This window comes from Sturnira hondurensis, unplaced genomic scaffold (assembly GCF_014824575.4).
Source record: "Sturnira hondurensis isolate 20B ecotype Veracruz unplaced genomic scaffold, ASM1482457v3 Scaffold0004474, whole genome shotgun sequence".
Lineage (NCBI taxonomy): Eukaryota > Metazoa > Chordata > Mammalia > Chiroptera > Phyllostomidae > Sturnira > Sturnira hondurensis.
The window spans coordinates 7,532,917-7,551,631 of NW_028077105.1; the positions used below are offsets into that span (position 1 = coordinate 7,532,917).

Here is an 18,715-nt window from a genome sequence, read left to right on the forward strand (position 1 = left end):
TTGTTGTCTGGTGAGGGCCCACTTCCTGGTTCACACAGTGCCTTCTCATTGGGTGGGACGGGATGTTCTTTGAAGCCTCCTTTGTATAATCCTATTCATGAGGGTTCTGTCTTCATGACCTAATCATCCCCAAAATCCCCACCTCCAAGTACTTCCACATCTGGGGTTAGGTTTTACTGTATGAATTGGGGGTGTGGGGATGGGGTGAAGTATAGACATTCAGCCTCTGACACTTCCCTCATTATTTAGAAAGGACTTTTCCTCTTCTGTGTCACTGTCTGAGTCTTAGGACTTAAGTCTGGTGAAGCTAGTCAGTGTAGAAAAGTAAGGGTGTGGTCCAGGATTGCACCCTAAAGCGAAGCCCTTTTGAGTCTGTTAGATTGTGGCTGTGGACAGACTCACTGTGATCATTCCACCTGAGGATGCCCAGGACACTTGGTCACAGTAAATGGCGTTCTTTTCTAATATCTAACATTCACATCACAGTCAACAGAACAGAACAGGTAGTAGATAAATATAGGCTGTAAGTTTTATTTATCCAGATGCCATCATTGTTTGTTTTTATGTGTCCTGGTAATAAAATACAGGGTATAAGAGTGATAATTACATGTGAATTAAATTTTCTCAACTTGCTTAGTTTTATGTCCTTGATAGCTAATTTGTATTTAATTCACATTTAAAGACAATTCAATTGTTTGCCTGCCTGTTGAATAGTATGTGGGTATTTTTATTAGAACTCTATTTAGAGTGCTTTTCTCAGAAGTAATAACGTATTAGACTTATTAGACATTTGACTAAATAAATTAGGAGCTCCTTTTAGACTTTAAATTATAAGGTGGTCTTAATAGTGTTTTCCGTATAACGGCCCCCAAGGCTATGAAAGAGAGAGTGGTGGGAATTGGGCTATCATTATCCACTTTTTTGAGATTACATATTAGTGGAGTCACAGCAACATTTAGTGTTTGTGAAAAAGAGAGACCATGCAGTGTGTTGTAAAATCTGTAGAGTAACCTGTTCTGTTAGTAGAAATAGGATGAGCTACGGTGAGAAACCCACTATGTTTGGAGCACTGGATTTACCTAAGGAGGGGTGGTGTTTAGACAGAACACACTGCTATTTATTTTGATGACTCCCAATATATGCATCTAATTCATCTTTCACCTGACTCTCAGACTTACATACAATACTTACCTGACTACTGGACACTACATTCAGTTGCCTAAAAGCAAATTGGTCATGGTTTCTACCTGCTAACTTGCTTCTCCTGGTTCACTTTGTTCATAGTTTTTGCTTTGGTTTAGGCCCCTGTCATCTCTTGCTTTCACTGTTTTATGTGTCTCCTAACTGTGCTAACTGCTTAGTCCCCGGTCTCTGTGATTATTCTTCACACTGTTGCTAACCCTCTTAGTTCAGTTCAGTGGGCTCTGGGTCATGTGACTTCAGTCTTTTTTTTTTTTAAGCTTCATTTCTCTATATTCTCTCACATACAGTCTATATTTAATCCATCCCAGTTTCCTTCCTAAAAGGATTCTTACTGGTACATACAATATATACTTGAGCATATTACTCTTTATATTTGAAATGTACTTCGCATTTTTATATCTGAATGCCTACTTTTCCTTAAGGTCCAACTCCAGTATCCCATTCTGAGGTTTCCTTGACCGCTTCACACTGCCCCTCCTGCCTCCTCCTTAAGGAGAGTTGACAGTTCCCTTCTTCTGTCACTTAGATATTTAGCACAAACTTTCTATGTGTGTCACTCTTTCTCTCCGTTCCTCTAGGAACTTCTAGAGGGTAGAGACCATACCTTTTAATCTATGTAGCCTCAGGATCTCTAGAGATTAAAAATATTAAATTCTACCCGTGTGCCATCATCTCACATCTATGAGGATGGCAAGTATAAAAAAAATAGCAAGTATTGATGAGGATGTAGGGAAACTGGAACCCTTGTGCACGGATGGTAAAAGTGTAATGGTGAGGCCATTATGGAAAACAGTGTAGGGTTACTCAAAAAATCATAAATAGAATTACCACATGAATTAGCAATCCTACATGTAGCATATATATTCAAAAAAACTGAAAGCAGGATTCTGGAGGAGATAGTTGCACACCCATGTTCATTGTTAGATGAATTGCATAAACAAAATGCGGTTAATGGAATATTACTGAGCCTTAAAAAAGAAGGCAGTCACGTTATAACATGGATGAGCCTAGATGACATTACATCCAGTGAAATAAGCCAGTCACAAAAAGCCAAGTGCTGTGTGATTCCACGTCTGTGAGGAATTGCAGTCAAACTCATGGAGACGGAAAGTGGAGTCGTGGTGTCCGGGGACTGAGAGAGGGGAAATGGAGAGTTGGGGTTCAGTGGGTGTATAGAGTTTTGGCTTTGCAAGATGAGAAAGTTCTAGACTCTGTTTCACAGCAACATGAATAGAGCTAGCTCTGCTGATGTACAATAAGAAAAATGGTTAAGTTGTTAAATTTCGTGTTTTTTGCCATAATTTAGAAAATAACTACTTGTGTGCAAACCAGTATATCAGTATGCATCTAGCGGTAAGGAATTTGGACATAGACCCTGCCTTCATTAATGTTCTAATGAAGAAGACAGAGTGAAGAACTGAATTACACAGTTACTAAATTTTAATTACTGTTCCACAGGAAAGATTCAGGGTACTGATGGAGAAGACTTCACTGGAGAGAATGCTGCTTAAGCAGAGACCTAAAGTGTAGTTGGCTTCGGCAGGGTGAGGGGGCATGGGAAGCACATCTACAGGGCCCTGACAGTTGGAAAGAGGTCTGGTGTGGTTAGTGAGGAGATGGTGCGGTGAGGCTGGGGGAAGAGGCCAGGCATTGATGGGGGTCAGATCATGCAGGGCCATCTAGACTGTATAGTTAGGCTTCGGAGACTTCCTTTTTTCTAAGAATAATGGTAAGTCACTGATGGGCTGAAACCGTTCTGAAGGTCAGTTGGCTGTTAGAGGGACTGGGATGAGAGGGAAGTTGAGCAGGACTGCTCACCCAAAGCATGCGGGTGGCCTCAAATTTGAGGTTGTGGTAGTGAAAGTGGATAAGCAGATGATTTAAGAGAGATTTATGAAGGAGGGTGAAGCAATCCATGATTGGTTGGGTGTGAGTGCTGACAAACCCCAAGAAGTAGGCCTGGGTTTCTGGGTGGATGGAGGTGCCATTCAGAGAGAAGGGGCAGGACCCAACCTGGAGATGGCGGTGTATATCATGAATGAAGTTTCAGGCATGTTAAGTGTTAGGTCAGATGGCTTTTGGAAGAACAGGTAAATCAATAAATTTAATTTTAGATATACCTTAAAGAATGGAAGCCAGCACAATGTAAATACTCCAGGTGGGACCCATCTCAGCCGTACGGAGCACAGTGGTCTTTTTAAAAAAATTTCCTGACATTTATATTGAGGCTTTAAGTCAGGCATACTTATTTATAACTTACTTTTTAAAAGAATCTGAGGTGTCTTTTGCATATTCCAAGACGAAATAGACATGAGTATTGATAGCCAATTGTTCTGGGAATCTTGCAGTGCAGCAGGCCCTGCTGTAAGCGCTTGACCCCTGTTGTCTCATACAGTTCTCAGAACAACCTTAAAGGGTGGTAGACAGTATCAGCCACACTTCACAGATGCAGGAAGTGGAGCCGTGGAGAAGTTCAGTAATTTGCCCAGACTCACCTAAGTAATAATTGTTGGAGATTAAAAGCCAGTTAAACCAGGAAGAAGAAAAATAGAAAACTCAACTATTCTAAACTTTCTATCAAAAGGTAAAAATGTATGTATTTTATAGCTATCATAACTTGAAAAGTAGAAGAGTAACATTTGCCTTAGAGGAATTTTTTATCTTATCAAATTCTGGAATTCATCCTGCAAGTCTTCATATATGGGATGCCAAAGGATGTTATGGGCTGTGTTCCCAGTATAAATTTTCCAGTCAGTGTTTCCATAATGGTGTCAATAGATGTAAGGGATGGCCTGACTTATTGATGGTGATATTGTGAGAGTCCGTACCAGTGCTTCTTGAAAGGGACGTCTTCCTTCCTGTCAGAGCCACTGGGGAGCTGAATTTCCAACTAGGAGTCATCCTCCACCCCCACATTCACTCACATACTCACATGTATGCACCTTGTCATTGTGCTCACTGCTCATGCCGTGATCCCCCCCCCCCCAGTTGACTAATAGTGCCATCACTGTTTACGTATGGGTATTGATGGATGTTAGAGCCATGATCCCATGTGGGAAATGTCTTATTTCTCAGATGTCTTAACTTTTTGGTATGTGTTTTAGTCTGTATGGGCTGCTTTAACAAAGTACCAGAGACCAGGTGGTGGATGAACAACAGAAGTTTATTTCTCACTCTTGGGGGCTGGAAGTCTAGGATCACGGTGCTGGCAGATTCAGCAGCTGGTGGGGCCTGCGCCGGGTTCATACACAGTGCCGTCTTGCTGTGTCCTCACATGGTGGAGGGGGACGAGGAGTTTTCTGGCACCACGTTTGTAAGCGTGCTAATCCCAATCATGAGGGCTTTGTCCTCACGACCTGATCCTCTCCCAGACATTTCATCTCCTGCTACATCACATCGTGCATTAGAATTTAAACAGAGGAATTTTAGGAGGACACAAACCTCCAGACCATAGCAGTGTGGCTAATATTGTTCAAGTGCATAGGCTTCAGTAATCCAACTCAGTCCAATGATAGAACACACCGCGTCCTCACCACCAACTAGACATTTGTTACTCACTACTTAGGAGACACATTTAAGCGTTACTGCCTGATAAAGGCCTGTGGCATGAGTATTTTTGTTGTTCTGTAAAGGCAGATCTGTGCATTTTAGAAGTATTAGCACTTTAATATTAACATTCTATTATAGAAATTGAAGATTGTGATCAGTACTCTGGGTCTGGGCAGGGAGGGACAACCTGCACAGAAGGAAGGTAGTGGTCCCAGTGTGAACCGTCGTGGTGTGCGCGAGAGATTCCAAGTTGTTTGACAGGAGAATGTGGGAGAGCCACAGTCTCTCTGTATAGGAAGGACCTGTGAGGGCCGGGCAGGCTGGAAAGAGGAACTGGGGGCCTGTCCTTCTGCAGCTGTGCTTTCTCAGTGAGCGCAGTGTTTTAGCACATCATGGGTTAATCTGGGGGCTTTGTGGGGAGTAATGGTGGCGAGAGAGAGCTAGGCAAAGGCCATTTGGGGGAAGGCCTTATATCTTATACTAAGGAGTCTAGATTTTTGTCCTAATGCAAAGGGTTTAAAATAGGAAATGACATGGTCAGATTTGCATCTCAGAAAGAGTGACCTGTTCATGGCGTGGAGGGAGAGTAGAGGGGACTGAGGCTGGAGGCAGGAAGGTCGGGCGTCTTAGTCCAGAGGCAATGGGAACTAGGACAGTGACATTGGGAGTGAAGATGAAGAGACACAGATACTGAGTAGGCCAATTCTGCAGGACTTTGTGACTGATCACCTCTGAGGTATGAGGGTGAGCGAGGGGTTGAGGATAAGCCCCGAGTTTCTCCCTCAGGTAGCTGGAGAGCTCCTTGGAGACTCGCGCAGGGAACTCGGAGGAGGAGCAGCACTTCGGGGCTAGGGGGCAGAGATGGAAAATCTACTTTTCATTTCTCGGAGCTGGCAATGTTTGTGAGCTGTCCTCTGTTGGTTGGACAATATTCAGTGTGAAAATCAGAGTGTAATGAGGGCTGAGGTAGGTTAACAATGAAGCATTTACGAGTGGGTGTATGCTGTTATTTAAGGAAGCCTGGCCACAAAGAGAAGGACCGATGGGAGAGTGGTACTAGCAGACGTAGGCTGGTGCTGTCCAGTGGACTTGTCACGATGATGGCGTGTTCTAGACGTGCTCTGTCTGGCGTGGGGGCTGCTAGTCACATATGGCTATTGATCAGTGTGGCAAGTGTGACTGAGGAAGTGAAGTTAAATTTTATGTACTTGTACAAATTTAAATTGATGGCTATTATATATAACAGTGCGGAATATTTACCACGGGTTGTTCAGTTGACACGTTTGCTTGGATGGAAATAACTTTTGACTTTGGCTCTGGGCAAGCCTAAACAAGGGTGAGTTTGAAGAGGAGAGTAAGGATGATGGAAGAAGAGGATAAGCCTTGAGTAAGAGGGTGACCTCATACCCAGGGTCGGCAAGAAGATAAGGAGCGGTGCAATTGTAAACAAATGCGAGTTAACCAAAGCGCAGCCTAAAACCTCTGGGAAACTTAGGGTAAGAACTGGAGATCATGCAGTTCTGATGGCCGAAGACTATATTGCTGTTTGTTTTCCTCTAATTGCCATCTGCAGCCTGGGTATGATAGTGGGGAAATGGAGTATGAAAGAGGGTCCCCAGTTGGCTAGTTCACGGTGGTTACAGTAGGACAAAAGATTCAGGAAACAGGAGATGCTGACGAGATAGTGATCACAGGAAGCAACGTAGTTGAAGCTGCCATGGCTGACAGGCTGGGAGAAAAGGCTAGGGCCAAAGGAAGAAAGTTCAAAGTTAAAGAACAGGTACAGTGGGAAAAAACGGGTAGAAAACTTAGAAGGAGAGGAGATAATTGCATCTGAGAATGGAGGATGAAGTCTAATGAAATGGAGAACTCTGTGTGATCAGAAGACCAAGTGTTAGTCATGAAGACGGGCGGCTGAAGCCAAGGAGAGGGTAGGGTCTCTAAGGCAGGGAATGTTAAGGTCAGGGTAAGTTTGGAGGGGTTCCCCGTAGGACTCTCATTAACAAAAAAATGCTAGTGCTGAATATGGATCTTGTAATTCCTTGTTTACTTTGTAGTTTCTCTTATAAAAAGCCAGGTGAAAATGCTTGCACATGTAGGCATATGCTTTGTGGTTGTTTTTTAAAAATCTTTATGGGTGTTTTATTCAGATGGTCAGTGATCTGAAAAGGTGGTGGGTTTGTACCTTAACAAACTGTCTCAAATTCCATTTTAAACTGACCTTTTTATAAGAAGAAGAAAACGGTAGGTAAGGGGTTTGGAATTCAGGGAAAAAGTTAATCAGAAAAAATGCTGCAGCGTTCTTTCATCTGTGGAAGATGAAAGACGCCGTCCTGGGGGGTGGGCGTCTCACCCTGGAGCACAGGGGCTCAGATACCGCAGTCCTACTGAGGCACAAAGGTGGGACTGCTTATGGTCTCCTGGAGTCAGGGTGGGTCATACCTTCAGCTCCTGTAACAATAGCTTTTTTACATACATCGATTACTAAACTTATTAACTATTACCCCAAACTAAAAGTTTTCCAACATTTGACTCCTCCATCATTTCTCTACTGTTAGTTTAAACTGTCTTATTTCTATGAGATCAGTTTCATATGGAAGTACTCATTTGGTTGTGGGGCATGAATCTTTGCATTAGACCGTCTCATGAGGGCTTAGGAATATGTTTAATTGCAGATCCACATAAGGGGGCACATTGTATGCAACAACAAGCTATGACGAAGCACAAAACAGTTTTTAGCACAATTGACAAAAGTTGCACACCCAAGAGGGTCGGACTCAAATGCTGCACATAGTTCTTTACCTTCATTTCTTGATCTATATACATATCTCCTACCCCAATCACAGCCTGAAGTGGTCACCCATACACGAATTTATAAGGACTTGACTGAATCCCACTTCCAGGAGCTACCCTCATCCTGAGCAAGGCAGTAGGTAAAGCTTGATCCCAATGGAGATGAGTTTCTTGGCACAGCTTGGCTTTATTTTTTCCTCAAGGTGTGATTCATCTTTTCTACCTTCCCAGAATGTAGCATACATTTTGTTATGTAGGTTTTAACTATAGAGCATTGGGAGAATAAACAGTGGGGTTTCCTTTTTGAAATACTCACTTTTTAGAGAAATGAATGCTCCACTGTAACTGGCAATATATTTAATTATTCATATATAACCTATTTGTTTTTATAACTTTTATATAATTTAAAAAATTCTTGTGCAGGCAAAAGTTAGTCCTTAAGGCATCTAGGCAAAAGAACTCTTATTTTTCAAATATAGATTTGTATCGTGTCCTATTTTTTCCACAGAAAATTATTACTATTGTACCAGCTCAGCTTAATCATTTCTGTTCCGTTTGACACACATGCAGTTTCAACAATAGAGTAGAACAGGACACAGAAATGTAAGCTGCTGTCTTTTGCATACTGAACATTATCTGTATTTATAGAAGTTTCAGTCACTTATCATGTCACCCTTTTATACATAAAGGTGAGGGGAAGGCCATGGTTATTGTATGGAGATTTTCCATGGAGAGAAAAATCTAAACTTTCTTTTGACTTTAGTATAGTGTTGTGTTGTGCCCATCATGTTTGGGACCTTGAGCTGAAAACCTCTCAATTCACTCTGAGTATGAAAACCTGTCATTATTTGTGTGCAAACTTTTTCACGTCTGTTGAGAACTCTTGTGTAAACTTTATCATGAAAAATATTAAATATATGTAGAATCAGGCACTTTTGTTATTTTGTATATGAAATTCCAAGTCCATGATAGTCTTGCATTCATGCCCACATAGAACCGTCATTAAGAATTTCGGACCTTCTTTAAAGGGGAAAAACATTGTCTTGAATTTTTGATGTTACAGTGTGGCATCTGGCCCCCAGATTATAATATCATTTTTCTTTAAGCAGTATGAAAGAGGAGCTTATTAGAAGTGTAGTTGATATCCACAGCTAACTTCATGAAAATTGATTAAAGTCAGGCCATTCCCCCCAGAAACTGTAAATAAAAACTCAAATATTAACCCTTTTTGTCATATATAAACTATTCTATAATAAAATTCTATATTCAATCCATTTATACCTTATAATGCCACAGACAGGAGTTGAATCACTTTCTCCAGGTGCATATGTATGATTCACTGTTACATAGAAAGCCTGTAACTTTTCTGCTTACCACCAGCATTATGTAATGCTCTATTAGACCTAATTTAGGCAAACTTATACTAATGGGAATCTGCTTTAGTGCTATAAATAATCAAGGGAAAATGAGATTTTAGACAAAATTACTCGTATACTTCTAACATTTGGTAATACAGTGTGGGCTGCGTTGAATTTAATTGGTCTCACCTCACCAAATTGACAACCACCAAAGGCGAGCGAGGACGCAGGGCTCAGCATTTTGTAAAACTCCCAAATGGGCCTGAGCGTGCAACCTGAAGGGGGATTAGGCAAGACAGATAGAAGGTTTCTTGGAAGTGTTATCTAGGCCTGGTATGGTGAGTGGCCCTCAACAGGCAGCTGCCACTCACACTGCTGATGGGATGCTGGTAGGGAGGAGTTCAAGGAAGTGCTTAGATATGGGAACAGGGACGCACGGACGTGCTAGAGCTTTCTGCAGCGAGCTGTCAACAATTAGAATATTGCGCCAGCAAAAGCTGGGCATCTACCTGAGGAGGTAGATAAAGGACTTGAAAAATGTCTCTCTACATTTAACTTTCAGGAAAAAAGACAGGAATTTCTACATAAAAAGAAGTCTAGGACTATACTACTCAAGGGGTAGTCCAGGGCCCGAGGGCAGAGGCACCACGTAGAAGCTTGCTGGAAATGAAGGACTGAGGTCCTTGCCCTAGGCTTACTCAGTCATAATCTGTTCATGGAAAGTGTTGGCCAACCTTCTGGCATCTCTGGGCCACGCTGGAAGAAGAAGAGTTGTCTTGGGCCACACATCAAATACACAAACACTAATGAAAACTGATAAGTAAAAAAAAAGTTTTGACTAAATTTAGGATTTTCTGTTGGGCCACATTCATAGCCATCCTGAGCCGCATACGGCCCTGCAGGCTGTGGGTTGGACACCCCTGATTGTAAAACTTTACAGTTTGAGAAGCACTGATCTGTGGGATAAAATATTCTTTTGAGGTGGCAGAGAGAGTTATAAGGTTTTAGAATTTCACTAAAGCCAAGGGAGTAGGGAGCCCTAATAGCCCAAAGTAGCTCACGGTTCCACATGTGTTATACTATCATAGCCACTTAGGTGGGAGTTGAGCTGTTCCTATTTCATTCTGCATAGAAATTTGGACCATAAATCCCTGAGGTTTTTTTTTAAACACTGGCATCCTAAGAATATAAATATAATGATTCATAAGCAAGCTCTTATATTTTTCTAGATGATTCTGTTATTAGAGAATAATTGAGAATCATTTTTAATTTGCACCTTTTCTGAGAACCATCATTGAAAATGTTCTGGGGAAATGCCAGAAGACTTGGTAACCAAGACTGTTTTACCCTCAGATTTGTAATAGATGAAGAACGAGATTAAGAAGGTTGAACTGTCAGAAGGACTTCAGTGTAAATAACAGTTGTACAGCTCTTTGCTTCCTGCTTAGTAAAAAAATTTCTGAAAGCTTGGAAGATAGGGTTTTTTAAAACCTGTGTGTGTGTGTGTGTGTGTGTGTGCGCGCGCGCATGCGCTTCAGCAGTCTGCTGAATTCTAGGGGCTGCTTCTCAGAAGTGGTTTGAAGGTATAATGATAAAGTACACGGGCCTACAAAGGAAGCCAAAGGCAAACAACATTCTCAAAATATTAAAGAATTTGGGATAAAGTCATCATTAGTATCTAATCGCCCATATTTTGCCATGTATAATACTCCCATGTACAATGGCACTCATATATTTTGCCAAACCTTCGGGGAAAAAAACCTTTTAGTTTTAAAATTCATTTACTTATTTATTTATATTTAGATGCTTGTCTTTTGTATTATAAAGGAACTTTAGCATCTTTTTTGCACATATGGTACAAGAAACTTTATGTAACAAATAATTATAAAACACAAGAACAGATGACAAGCACTAGTTGTGTTTGTTTCTGGCACTACTCATGTATAATGTACATCTTTATTTTTCCCTCAAAAATTTGGGCAAAATGTGAGCACTATACACAGCAAAAATATGATAATTCCTACTGTGATTTTAAAATATTGAGCCCTGGCTGGCATAGCTCAGTGGATTGAGCACGGGCCTGCGAACCAGACAGTCGCGGTTCGATTCCCAGTCAGGGCACATGCCTGGGTTGCAGGCTGGTTCCTTGCAGGCTAACTACCAGCAGGGGACACACAAAAGGGAACCACACATTGATGTTTCTCTCCCTCTCTCCTTCCCATCTAAAGATAAATAAATAAATAAAATATAAAAACCTAAAATATTGATTAGCATAAATGATATGTCAAGATCTGCAATTCTGTAATATGATAACGGAAGTATTCTTGATTTTTGTGAGTGACAAAGCTAACGGTGCTGCTGATACTACCCAGGCTTTCTTCTTGTGCATTTGTAATTGGTGGTAATGCTGCATTTCAATTAGAGGTTAGTGAAAGTAACGGTGTAAGGTTACCCCCCCCGCCCCCCCAGCATGATTCATAAACTCAGGATTTCATGCTTTAAGGTGATTTAATAACACTGACATTCTAGGACCACATTTTCATTTCACTTTATTTTGTTGGAAGCCTGTGACAAGATTCCTGGTAACTTTTATTCATTTCTTATTTTACCTGCTATTCATTCAGAAGGTAAATATTCACTGAGTTCATACTTTGGGAAGGGTGTGGGGAGAGGAAGGGGAAAGTGAGGAGAAGGATACCAAATTGAGTGGATGAAAGTCTCTGCTCTAAAGTAGCTGGCAAAATACTTGACTTTTACTTCCAGTAATCCAAAATAAATTCTACTGAAATCCAGCAAGGATTTAGCTCTCCTTAGTTTTGAGTGTATCTTAAAGTTGGGGAAACACCGAGAAAATTCTCGTCTTGCCTGATCATGAGTTGCAAGGAGCCGTCACTTAGACATTCTTGGGTCCCTGACCCAGAGAATGTTTCTGCATGTTTCAGGTGGGTGACGGGTGAAGCTCTCTGTTTAACAGATTTCCCAGGTGGCTCATCATCATCAAGAAAATATAAATGCAAAAAATATAAATGCATTTTACTCTCATGAAAAGCTTACCTAGATAATACTTGAACATGGGCATAAAAACACTTGGACTTGTCATACTGGTAATTCTTTTCATGAGAAGGGATTGCGCTGTTTTTGCATTGTCCTCATTTCCAGGAAGAGTCTTCACTACAGCAGAGCAGCTTTGTGGAAAGGGCTAGTATTATCAGACAGTTTTCTCTGAGGAAAAGGGGTCTTATTTTTATTTTATCTGGCCCATGGATATAGTGATTGTATTTTGTGAACTCAGAGTCTGACTAACTTTTTGTGGGTAGAAACATTTATATAAATACTAACTTCTTTAATATATGTAACATATCACCTTTGGAAATATAAAATGTGATGAAGGGAGATATATATGTATCTCCCTTTGTTAGTATACATACGTGTACTTATACACACACACCAAAGGATGATAAGCCGAAAACCCATCTGTTAAAGACGTCAGGTGAAGTGCTTACTCTTCAAGAAGCACTGAGTGAATGATTGATTGAAAGAACTACCCTATGACTTAGATGTTATCATCTCATCTTATACTTGAGGATATCAAAGCTTAAAGAAGCCAAGGACTGCACCCAGGTTCACACAAGAGTTGGTAGAAAGCCAGAATTTGACTTCATGTATTTCTGATTCCGAAGTCTATAAATGTGGCGGCCAAATCTTTACAAAATGGTAATGACGTACCATAATCTATCATAACGCGTGTGTACATTTATGTCGTTCACATTTTTTCATCCTTTTATGTCTGCTTCTTGGTTTATCCAGCGCTCCTCAAATGTCAAAACTAAGAAGTTTATTTTTTAGTTGTTAAAGAGTTTTATGTCTATTAATTTATTTGTGATTGATAATGCAGATAATAGGCTTCTATGTCTTTTAAAAGTCATATTAAGTCCTTCTTGTTTTCTCACTCATGAGTTTTGTTCCTTGGCCATAAAATTAAATCTCACTCATGATCTAAGTACTCATTGGAGTTCATTATTTAAACAAAAATAATGAATAAAAAGTTTATTATTAAAAATTAATTTATTATTTATTATTAAAAATTCATTTATTCTTAAAAATAAATTAATAGAATAATGGAGTCTGTGGTCTTTTTAGACGACACAGACAACATCAGGAGGTAGGAGGCAAGCAATGGGCAGACACTAGTCAACAAGTGTTTAGTACCTACTGGTTGCCTAAAACTGCCCAGCACTGTGGAGGACACACGGAGTCTGGCCCATCCTTGCCCTTGCTGAGTTGTGTTGGGAGGGAGAAGATCTCACCCAGTGGTGGGAATGGAGCTCGCAGTGTGGAAGTGAGTGTGCTCAGTGAAGGGCAGAGCGTGGAGGGAGTCACTGCTGCTGCTGCTGTTGGATCGTGTCAGGTAAACTCTGCCTACTCAGTGTCTGGGTGGGGATCTAAAATAAAGAAAAAAGAGCCACTTCAGTCTTTTAATGCTGTGGCTGGCAATGTTGTAGAAAGTGGCCTGAGAATGACACAGAGTCTGAATTTGGCTGGCTGACGCACAGAAACTTGTCACTCGTAGTCTTGAGTCTGAGAGCTCCCTGGACTCCCTCTCCGTACTGTGCAGAATGATCAGGTAACTCACACAAGGGCTTGGGGCTTCAGGTGAGAAGGGAAGGTACTGAATGGTGTGGACACTGGTTATTCCTGGGGCAGGGGTCCCAGAAGATGATGTTGCTTCTGTCATTTCCCTCCTTGAAAAGAGAGTTTGTTTATTTGTTTTTTGGCTAGACCTTTAACTGGTAGGTAGGTTTCCCTCCACTCTCTTTTTTCTCCATGTTAACAGGAGGGTTTTTTTTTTCTTTTCTTTTTTTTTTTTCAGTTTGGCACCAGGTGGCCCTGATTAATTTTTTCTTGCTGTGGTTGTTACTTCCTTGGGTGAAATGCCACAACACATTTGATCCTCCACCTCTCACCCAGCCTTTCCTCCGTCTGACTAGAGACTGAAGGATATGTTTTTCTCATTTGCGTCCACTCATCAGAGCTGGCCATCTGTGAGCCAGCTGTTGTGTGGGACAGCAGCTGCAAGGCCAGGAAGCTGAACGCCAGGCCCTTTCCTACGGGGAGAGTTGCAGCACTTCCTTACCATTGTACTGGAGGTACCATGTACAGAAGGTTCCACTGGCCCTTCACATCACTGGGCCATGTGGCGGGGACATTAGTGGTGTGAAACTAGACCAAGCTCTGGTAGTTTTTGATCGAGGGGTTTGCATATAACCACTGTTAGAGCAGCATGAACACTGGCTGACAGGTGTAGTAAAACCCACAGGGGTCTGTGCAGCTTTGCTTTCAAAACACCCTGGTGTACTTTTTTAATAGTGGAAGTTCATGTTCTGTTGTACTACTAGTCCAATATCTTGTTGAGAGAGTAAGCTATTATCTTCTACATAATGAACATCTTAATTGTTTGCTTTATATATCCAAATAAAATTGTTTAAATACAGATGTTATAATATATATTATTTGGGATGCTTATAAAATGAATGAAACTTAATTATTATAAAACCAGTTATCTGAATCAGTTTATTGTATCTCAAAGATGTACTTGTTCTCCTGTGTTAATGAAGATAAATTAAAGTAGACTTTAATAATGGCTTGTGAATAAGGCAGGAGAAGTCATCTTTTTTTTAAAAAAGATGAAAAGTAAAAAATATATAAAAAATTTTTAGTGAGGTCTTTTGCCTATAGCTTTAAAAGACACATATTTAATGTCCTTAGATGACTTGAACTTAGTAGTTCAAGTTTGGTCTTTTCGCTTTAGGATATTCTAGTAGTTTCGTAGAATTTTTTTTATGTTATTTTTTTCAAAGGGGAGACGGAGCAGAAAGTGAAACCGAGTTCTTTATGACTGTGATTTCCAAGTTGGAGTGAAGTTTAAACAGGATGTTACATGAAGACCAGAAAGGAAAATCGCTGCTCCAATCTGACAGTACTTCTCCGTAGCGTTGCACAGAATAAGGGGAAAGAACGTTTAAGGGAGAGGAGGGTGTGGCTTTAGGAGTTGAGATGATTGTGTTTGACTGGGGTGCACGTACTTGTAACGGTTTCCAGTTCACATTTTGCCCTTGATGAGTTGGAGCCCGTCGTTGAGCTCCCGTTTCAGTGTCTGCAGGGGCTGTTTCCCGGCGGTTCTCTAGAATAAAGGCTGATGTATGTCTAGTCACTGTACTGCACACGGTACTGAAATGAATGCAAAGAAATATGGAGTGGAAACTGCAATTGAAAGGTAAAATAAAAAGACTGTATGTAGATACATTGTGTCTCATCATTTTGATAGATGTTTGATTTTATATCCCATAAAATAAGGCCCAAGAGACTCACCTTAAAAGTATTGTGATATTTTATTTACAGCACATTCAAAAGCAAACCAATACTTAGCCCCGTGGAATGCTGATAGATGGAGGCTACTTCTAATAGGACTTTGTTAAAATACATTTACATTTAAATAAAAATATGAACTGTAAAGTGTTCCGTTTTGGGCTCTGAGATATTTCTTATGGGTCAATTAACCTCTTTTTTTTTTCTCCTCTGCAGAACTGGCTAGATCCTGCAAAACAAATAAAGAGACAACTGCGAAGTAAGTATTTAAATAATCATACTTTGAAGTTATTAAGCTAATCTTCACATCTATCTTCAATAAAATGCATAGGAACGTAGAGTAGAATAATAAGATAGTGACGGAATGCTCAGCTCTACTTTGCACTTATGTCTTCTAGGAAGTGAGGGATACTAATGACATTGTTCTGGAATCATGACTTTATTTTGTGCATGAGGTCCAGGGGTTCTAGACTCACAGTCCTCAGCATTTTCTCACAAGGTCTACCACCTCAAAGTGTGTCTGACCTTTTTCCCTGAAAGAAAGAACGGGAAGTTGCTCTTCTGTAACTTTTACTTTTTATGTAAACTTTACTGTATTAATAGTACTTCGTCTGCTTCATCTCGGAAGCACTTAATTAGTTTGTTTACTAAGCATATCTCTGGTCCCAGAGTTTTATGGATTCAGTGTTTCTAGATGAACTGGAGTGAGGACTATAGGGGAGAAAATGTGCAAAACACTCTACAGTCCTCTGAGGTCATGGCCGCCTTTTTTTCCTACTCTGGACTTTATTTACAAATATATTTCCCCTCTATTGTTAAGGTTTTCTCTTTTAAATTTAAATTATAATCTACTTCAAAGTGATTTTGGTGTGAGATCATTACATTCTCTGCACCTTTGTCTCACAGTTCAAGGCTGCGTAACGCGCTCTCTGAGGCTGGCTTTGTCCTTAGTCCTGCCTGGCCCTTTCTCCCGTTTCCCTGCGCGATCTCACTGTAGACTCCCAAAGTGACTTCGAGTGTCCCGCAACTGGCGTGTCAGTTCCCTCTGTAGGTTCTGCCTCTGCAGGTTGACTTGCCCGGTGGTGACCTCGTGATATCTGTGCTGGGAAACATTCTCACCACAGGGCACATCTCCCCCAGGGGCCTGGATACTGAACTGACTGCCGGGTCTGTGAATGGCTGAAGCAGATCAGTTAGTAAGCTGCTGACAGCTAGAATTTCCAGGACAACGAATTCTTGCCAGCCCTCCTGGCCTGTGGGCCACAAGCTTGTCCAGGGTGAAACCATGTCCCTGGGTGCCAGCAGCAGAGTGCCCTTTGCACTCTTGGTTTCATTTCCTCCTCACCGTGCGAGCATCACAACACTGGAGCAAACCTATACTTTCCCTTCTGTCCCACTTCAGGTTCTCCACATTTGTTTTTTTCATTGCTTTTCCTTTCTTGGTCAAATTATTAATCCTTTCCATAGTTTCTCTGTCATTTCTTGTTTTTTTCTATTCTTTTTTAATCTCAGCATTTATATAGGTATCTGTATCTTCTGCTCTTCTTTTTTATTCTCAGCATATATAGAGATATCTATGTATCGATCTATATTATTTCCCTTCCTCTCCTTATAGACTCACCTTTCTTTTATTTAAATCTTTGATTAGAATGGTCTTTCTGGTTTAACCAGGCCTGAAAACTGAGGGGTTCTTGGGATATGGAACTCTCACTGCTGACACTGTCACCCTTCCAGGCAATCTGGAATGGCTGGTCACCCTGTCTTTCAACTGTTATTCCTGGCTTTGCGGCATTCCCTCCCTCCATTCCTCACACCCTCCCAGTCCCCCTTCACTTACTATCTTGGTGTTTCATCTGTGTATGTTTGTTTCATGATGGACAAGGGGAGAAGAAAGAAGTGAAATAACCACAGGTACATCATGCTGACATTGTGGAAGAAACTGCACCAGAAAGTTTTGGAGCCTTTTCCTCTGTCCCTTCTACAGTTACTACATTTTAACAAAGTGCGTGAATTCAGAAAGGCACAGATGCATGTTTCTTTTACCTTCTCTGAATCCAGACCTGACACGTGACCTCAACAGGAGAGAACAGGATAACCTCTGAAACATGATTGATGTTCCATTGAGTTGTTTCCTATGGTTTTGTTTTGGCTTTTGGTTGATTAGTTTTGAGTGCCACGCATTTCAGAGTCATGCAGATTTTTCTGACTTTTGGAAGGCAAGACTCTTACTGATTATGAGTCACGGTCTTATGTTTTGATTATTTGTGAAGTTTTTTAGAATTATTTCAGGACTTTTACCCTTGTGGTTTGGCAAGAAGCGTAATAGTAACAAATAGGATTTGACTTTTTCAGACTCCTGGGGCTCTTCTCTAAATGGAGCCCTGTACTGTCCCAATCATGAAAGTAGGCTGAGGAAATAAAGTTTTGCTGTTGAATTTTACCTTCCTTTCTGCTGGTGTTAGAATGGACGAAAGAACCATTTGTCTTGTGTTAGCCTCTGCTTTGATTTATTGTTATTCAGTTAATTGGCAACTAGCAAAGGTAAAAGTTAATCTTTTTTTTTAGTTACTTTGACAACCAACAACCTATTGGTTCCTGTGTAAAATGCACCTTCAAATATTTAGATTTCAAATGTATACAAATAAGACGCTCCATCTAAGGTTTGTCTGTGGTTAATATATAAATAATCCATAGATAGATGGATTTTATATATAGCTAGGTAAAAATGATAACAATAATGTGAAATTAAATTAAAAGTCGAGCACTTTTGGTGCATTTTATTAATGCTAGAATTGGAAATATAACCTTAAATACGTGTTCCATTAGAAAGTTATCCATGTAGTCCACATTCAGGTAAGCCTGTGCTAGAAAACAAATAAATAAGGATCCATTAAAAACTGGCAGTCCTGTGATGACCTTTGGTAATTACGTGTTAGTGGTGTAAGAAGTGCATTTGCATCTCAGCCAGCAGGAGGTACAGGCCAAGAAACAGCTTGTCTCCCCATATTCGGGAAAATCCTGTATCCCTTTACGAAGTTTTAAATGTGTAAAGCAAAATGTCTTTTAAATTCAAAATAATTGGCTTTATTAGTAGAATAATGATGTTTTGAACCCAAATCCAGCAAAAGTGCTCGTGTATTCACAGTAGCCATTCGCTGACTGTTCGTTGGCTTTGAGTAAAAGTTCACGTGCTGAAGGTGAGACGAGGACAAAGTGACACATTGAACAGGGACTGAGGTTCAAAACATTGTTCTTCAGGTTTATAAATTGGAGCAATTGTGAGGCCTTCAGATATGTATGAAATGAAAACACGCACACTTTTTTGTTTTAATTGGGAAATTCTATAGACTTTGAGCACAACTCTAAGTTCAGGGAATTGGAATTGTTTGGATGCCGTTAGGAAAATAATACCTTCTCTCTGTCCAGAATTGTGTGCGTTTTTGTTT

At 40.6% G+C, this 18,715-nt stretch overlaps 1 protein-coding gene across 17 annotated transcripts in view; it reads left to right on the forward strand.

The window, feature by feature from the left end:
- The window catches only part of EPB41L2 (erythrocyte membrane protein band 4.1 like 2), a 202,585-nt gene that overhangs the window by 119,611 nt on the left and 64,259 nt on the right, over positions 1-18,715 (forward strand). For all 17 annotated transcript variants that reach the window (XM_037045741.1, XM_037045743.1, XM_037045742.1 and 14 more), the window contains exon 5: positions 15,486-15,528. In XM_037045741.1, coding sequence (XP_036901636.1) covers positions 15,486-15,528 — 43 coding nt within the window. The remainder of the gene's footprint in view (positions 1-15,485; positions 15,529-18,715) is intronic.